The sequence below is a fragment of the Hypomesus nipponensis genome, chromosome 9, assembly GCF_054491055.1.
Source record: "Hypomesus nipponensis isolate SF chromosome 9, ASM5449105v1, whole genome shotgun sequence".
Lineage (NCBI taxonomy): Eukaryota > Metazoa > Chordata > Actinopteri > Osmeriformes > Osmeridae > Hypomesus > Hypomesus nipponensis.
Window position 1 is genome coordinate 5,246,688 of NC_140369.1, and position 5,813 is coordinate 5,252,500.

Genomic DNA, 5,813 nt, shown 5'->3' on the forward strand with positions numbered 1-5,813 from the left:
CTACTTCCTGCCAAACCTCTGTGGCACAGCCATGCTCCAGATCTGGCCTGGGGCCGCCTCCCAGTCACGTGACTGTATCCTCTCATCTGAGAGCAGGCCTCCTCTCGCGCCACGGCCAAACCTGAACACAGGAAGTACAGCTCTTAGACAGACAGGAAGTACAGCTCTTAGACAGACAGGAGGTACAGCTCTTAGACAGACAGGAAGTACAGCTCTTAGAGACAGGAAGTACAGCTCTTAGACTGAGACAGGAAGTACAGCTCTTAGAGACAGGAAGTACAGCTCTTAGAGACAGAAAGTACAGCTCTTAGAGACAGAAAGTACAGCTCTTAGATAGAGACAGGAAGTACAGCTCTTAGATAGAGACAGGAAGTACAGCTCTTAGATAGAGACAGGAAGTACAGCTCTTAGATAAAGACAGGAAGTACAGCTCTTAGATAGAGACAGGAAGTACAGCTCTTAGATAGAGACAGGAAGTACTGTTCTTAGATAGAGACAGGAACAGAAGTCTAGAGCTTGATGTGGATGAACATGATAATGATGATGGTGGTGATAATGGTGACGAGGATGAAAATGAGAATGATGATGATAACAATGAGATTTATGTGCATGAAGACAAAGACAATGATAGTGATGATGATGAGGATAATGATGATGATGGTGATGGTGATGGGGATGATGATGTCTTTCAGACCCCGGTGTGCCGGTAGGGATGATCTGGTTGGCAGGCAGCACTCACCTCTGTGGCTGGTGGAGGACGGAGTTCCTGGCGTGTCTCTGGGAGCCGATCAGGAGCGACCTTAGCAGTGAGCTCAGTAGCATTCGCTCCTCCAAACCATTCCCTCTCACCTCCTCACTCTCCTGTTTCATACACACACACACACACGCACAGAACCAGTGTTACCCTTGCCTCCACACTCCTCAAACACACACACACACACACACACACACAAGAATAGGCTCTACAAGCCACTTCTCAAATGCTGCCACACACAAAAGAGCACATAATGCACTAGCCAACTACACAACATCAACAGAACTGTCCGGAAATGAAAAAATCTGTCAACTCATTTATCACCAGAATGAACGCATCCTATTTGAGTCCACTTGAGTTGTGTCTCATTCGGTCTTTTTCAGCCGGTCGTTTGGACACGGTTGTGGTTGTGGTTGTGTCTTACCAGCTCTAGCAGTTGCTCGGCCATGTTGTCCTCTGAGCTGCCTGGCATGAGGTTCTCCCTGTTCAGCACCCCGTCCTCCTGGATCTGCAGAGACCGGCTCACTCCCGCCGTGGTCAGAACCAGAGCCAGCACGGTCACCACCACCGCTGTGTCCATAGTGAAGAGGAGCAGGTCTGATGAGCTGGTTAGTGTGAGGGGATAGATGGATCCACTTGGGTGGAGGTTAGCGCCCGTATCAGGGTGGGGGTCAGGCTCCGTTGGCTTGAAAGCTCGACGGTCGTCTTGGTTTCGGTGAAGCTCTGGGAGGGTGGAGGATGCACTGTCTGATCTTCTCTGGAGTCCTGTAACTTCACTGACCAGGGGACACCTTGCTGGGTCTTTTATACGCCCGGGTTTGCTCTTTAAAGGAGCCCAGGAGACCATGGAAATGGATGGGCAGGGACCAGGGGGATGTAGGGACAAAGGACAGGAGGTTACAGTATATTTAATGTGAGGTCTTACTCACAGGTCCATTAACTCCTTTAAAAGCAACCAGGGGACCAGAGAAGCTGTGAGAAGAGGGTGCAAGCCCTGTGGACATCAGAGATCAAACACCAAAGAGGGAATTAAGAGTTATTAAAGAGAATGGAAAGGAACTCATATCGCCAGCACATTGTCGGGACCTCCTTCACAGAACCAGAGACTACATGAGTCTAAACTAATCAATCCTCAACAGAGGATACACATCTATTATTACATTATATAGCAGAAGATTGATACTTTGTTTTTGTGTTTACTGCCCAACAGTAATGGTCTCTCTGTCTCTCTCTTTGTCTCTCTCTGTCTCCCTCTGTCTCACTCTCTTTCCAAACCGTCCTAAAACCGTGACTGTGTGCATGTGATTTCCATGCTCCAAGCTGCATGGTTTAATTTAATGCATTTAATTTCCACAAACATAGAACTCTCTGTCCATTCAGAGGGAGGAAGCTCTTGTCAGATCATTATCTAAATTCCACATTGGAATAGTTCTGTGTGTGTGTGTGTATACAGTATGTGTGTGTGTGGGTACAGTCTGCGCATGTATCTGTATGTGTGCACTGTAGTGGTCACCCGAGGAAAACAGAGATTTGGATTATCAACGACACTAATGGGTGGCAATCCTCTTAATAACATCCTCCATCAGTTCCCCACTACACACAAACACCACACACACACACACACACATACTCCACACCTACCGCCATTAGCTACCATGGCAACCAGCATGACACACTAACTGCCACCAGGATCTATAGATGTGTCTCTCTTCAACTCAATCATCTGTGAGAAACATGTCCTCATCACCATTTGAATCAAGTCTTACTGTCAATGGGTTTTTATGTAAGTGGTGGTATAATAGATCAATTTACATTTACAATGTAATTTTGCTTAGTGCAGAAGGAGAAGAAAAGAAACATAATTCACGGAAAAGTACACATTGTATTTAATATATATTATATACTTGCTTTTGTGTCATGGAAACTAACTGTCTTCTTTCTCTTTATTATTATCGGAAAACAATGTTTTAGGAAATGTACCTCTGTTAAATATAATTCCTTCAATGCCAGTTAACAGCTTGCCTAAACACTCTCAGCTACACTCTTATTACATACATCAGACTACACTGTCCTTGGAATCAGCTATTCATTTTTAATTAGATCCAAATTGCTTGAATCTATGACATAGGTTTTATCATTTAAAAAGAAACATAAACGTGTATGTTTGTGAATACAGTATTTCAGTGTTTGCTTCACCAGCCTGAACAGGGGTTTACTGACACCTGGTGTCAGGAGGTAGAAATAGCAGCAACATGTCATGAGACGCACAAGATGTTCTAATCTAATGTGATAAAAATACTCAGTCTTCAAATCATGATATCTGATTCATATCTGATCATGATATTTCGTTGTTATTTTATTTACAATGTTAAACAGTAAAACCAGTCAGAAATAAATAAAATATGGGGGGGTGGGATCATGATGAAAACAAAACAAAAAGCCAGAACAGAAATCTTCTCTCATGCGGGTAATACACGATTGTCCAGCAATACCTAGAAAATACATGACTCTCCATGCACTAAAATGCATTGCCCTGCGCCACACTGTGTGTGTATGTGCATCTCCATGGCAACACCCTTTCATTGTTCAATTAAAATTTCTCTTTCTGAGTTAGGCCTCTGCCAGTTCTACTGTAAGGCACTTTTATTCAAATACTCATAAAAGTATTGGAAATATTTACAATCCCTCTTTGTTTCAATATGATTTAGAATGAAGCAGTATTTCTAAGTACAAATGTGCCATTCAGAGACACACGATGCTGGAGTAAAGTGGTGAAGTGGACATAAGGAGTGAATGAGACAATGTTGAATACAAATGCTGTGATTCAAAACTTAGGCTTTCACTTGTCTCAAAGTGTGTCTTGTAAAAAAAAACTGTCTTCAGTCATATATAGGTAAGAGTACTCTATGTGGTTTCCTGATCTTTTGTTTGTTTGTTTTTCAAGTTCATTCAGGCAACGAGATCATTATGAAAATGGTGTCACCTAAAGCCAAACCAAACTGCCAGAAACAAGCTGGTGTTTCTTGATCTTTGCCTCCTACAGTTGATTTGTAACATCTAAAAATAGAAAAAGCAAAAAAGGCTAAAACAATCAAATAATGTACAAACAGTGTCCATTTCCTTTTCCCTCAGCAGCGTTACAGTAGTTAAGGCAAGCAGCAGTACACGTTGTGGGCAGTGTGTGTGTGTGTGTGTGTTTGGTGTGTGCATGCATTTGTCTGTGTTAGTTAATCCTTTGGTCTGGTAATCTGTGTGGACAGAGCCTATTGATGCCTCTTTGTGAAAGTTCATCAAAGACACTCACTGCAGTCTATACTGCCCAGTAGACGGAACCAGAACGCTGTGATTGATATAGATTCAGTCCCACCTGGGAGCGATTACTGTAAAACAAAGAGCTACATCACAGTACAAATATAGAAAGTTCAGGATTAGCTGTGAGCAGTATTGATCCAGTCATTATAAATACACAATACACAAGTATCGATATGTCTTGATCAATCAACACAGAGCTGTCTGTTGGGTGAAGAGCCTATCACTGGGGCTGTAACAGTATACTGCCAACTGAAGAGACAGAGAGAGAGAGGGAGAGGGAGGGAGAGGGAGGGAGGGGGAGAGAGAGAGAGGGGGGGAGGGAGGGGGGGGGAGAGAGAGGGGGGGAGAGAGAGAGAGGGGGGGGGGGGAGGGGGGGAGAGAGAGAGGGGGGGGAGAGCGCGAGAGAGGGGGGAGAGAGAGAGAGGGGGGGAGGGAGGGGGAGAGAGAGAGGGGGGGGAGAGAGAGAGGGGGGGAGAGAGAGAGAGAGGGGGGGGAGGGAGGGGGAGAGAGAGAGGGGGGGGGGGGAGAGCGCGAGAGAGGGGGGAGAGAGAGAGCGCGAGAGAGACGGAGGGAGAGAGCGAGAGAGAGAGAGAGAGAGAGAGAGAGAGAGAGAGAGGGAGAGGGAGGGAGGGAGGGGGAGAGAGAGAGAGGGGGGGGGGGGAGCGCGAGAGAGGGGGGGAGAGAGAGAGAGAGAGAGAGAGAGAGAGAGAGAGAGAGCGAGAGAGAGAGAGAGAGAGAGAGAGAGAGAGAGGGACGGAGGGAGGGAGGTGTTGGTGGTCATGTTCAGGAGGTGCCATCACTCCAGTGTGTGGCCCACTCCTTCTTGTGTAACATCCCTGACTTCTCTGTCTGGAACTGGGGCCGGTCCTGGCGAGGGATCTTCACAGCATGATACCGGGGCACCTGGTCTTTGTACTGAGCCCTCCGGAAGAAGCCACACTGTGGGGGAGAGAGAGAGAGACAGAGAGAGAGAGAGAGAGAGAGAGAGAGAGAGATATGGGGAGACAGAGAGAGAGATCTTTCAGTAATGCATTTTGCCCATGTCTTACTGAATAGTCACCATTGCCATCTGTGCTGTATTCCCAATCCAAGACACAGATACAGAACATGGACGACAGATCACAAAGATGTACCACCAGCTCCTTGGACATCCTGTCATCATTCAACATGTGTCACATGTGTAACCACACTCAAGCTGAGGGAACATGCCCGTGTGCCTTGCCACATCACACAACACGTCAGAGTGCCACGCTTCACCTTCAGCTGAAGTTCACAGATAGTGCATATGTAGAGGTCACCCATAGCACCACGGGACAGGAGCTCATTCTGCCATCATGACCAGCTAACTGATGAATTGTAATGCGAGATGAGGATGTCAATGACACGCTGTGACCAGGAGCTGAAGTACCACATTAACCTGTTACGGTCCTCTGACAACCAGGATTTCCACCAGGAAGAACCATCAAGGAGAAGGTGACACACACACAAACACCCAAACACGAACACAAAGTAGCAAACACACACGACTTAGCTCCAAAGCATATAGGGGAAGTGGTGGCAAAGCGGGGGGGGACACACACCAGATAGGGAACACCAGGCAGGCTTTACCGCTTAGGGGGGAAGGGGGAGGGGAGAGCAGGACCCAGAGGGAGGGCCCTATTGGAGGTCTGTGGCCTGCTTCTCTGCCTCCGAGGGCTGCATGCCCAGGTGGGCACGGTGGAACTCTGTGTCGTAGTGGGGGCGGCGC

The 5,813-nt window shown here is 46.9% G+C and overlaps 2 protein-coding genes across 6 annotated transcripts in view; both read right to left on the reverse strand.

Annotated features, from left to right (window-relative positions):
* On the reverse strand, positions 1 to 1,334 carry npffl (neuropeptide FF-amide peptide precursor like). Of its 2 annotated transcripts, none has more exons than XM_084705759.1 (3): positions 1,179 to 1,334; positions 740 to 858; positions 1 to 121 (listed from the first exon to the last, which is right to left on the reverse strand). In XM_084705759.1, the coding sequence occupies exons 1-3, from the start codon at positions 1,332 to 1,334 to the stop codon at positions 1 to 3; spliced, it is 396 nt and encodes a 131-aa protein (XP_084561885.1). The 2 variants fall into 2 exon arrangements, with proteins under 2 accessions (XP_084561885.1, XP_084561884.1); XM_084705758.1 differs by having other exon boundaries at positions 740 to 861.
* A 3,416-nt stretch (positions 1,335 to 4,750) lies between these two features.
* Positions 4,751 to 5,813, reverse strand: part of itga7 (integrin, alpha 7) — a 28,058-nt gene continuing 26,995 nt past the window's right edge. For 3 of the 4 annotated variants that reach the window (XM_084705753.1, XM_084705755.1, XM_084705756.1), the window contains one exon: positions 4,751 to 5,005. In XM_084705753.1, coding sequence (XP_084561879.1) covers positions 4,850 to 5,005 — 156 coding nt within the window. In that variant the 3' untranslated portion in view covers positions 4,751 to 4,849. Of the gene's footprint in view, positions 5,006 to 5,674 lie in introns of all 4 variants that reach the window. The other variant, XM_084705754.1, reaches the window with a different exon arrangement.

Coding starts and splice junctions, on each gene's coding strand:
- npffl (XM_084705758.1), bottom strand. CDS start 1,334: ATGGACACAGCGGTGGTGGTGACCGTGCTGGCTCTGGTTCTGACCACG. Junction 862..1,178: donor CCGAGCAACTGCTAGAGCTG/GTAAGACACAAC, acceptor TGTATGAAACAG/GAGAGTGAGGAGGTGAGAGG. Junction 122..739: donor GTCCTCCACCAGCCACAGAG/GTGAGTGCTGCC, acceptor TCCTGTGTTCAG/GTTTGGCCGTGGCGCGAGAG.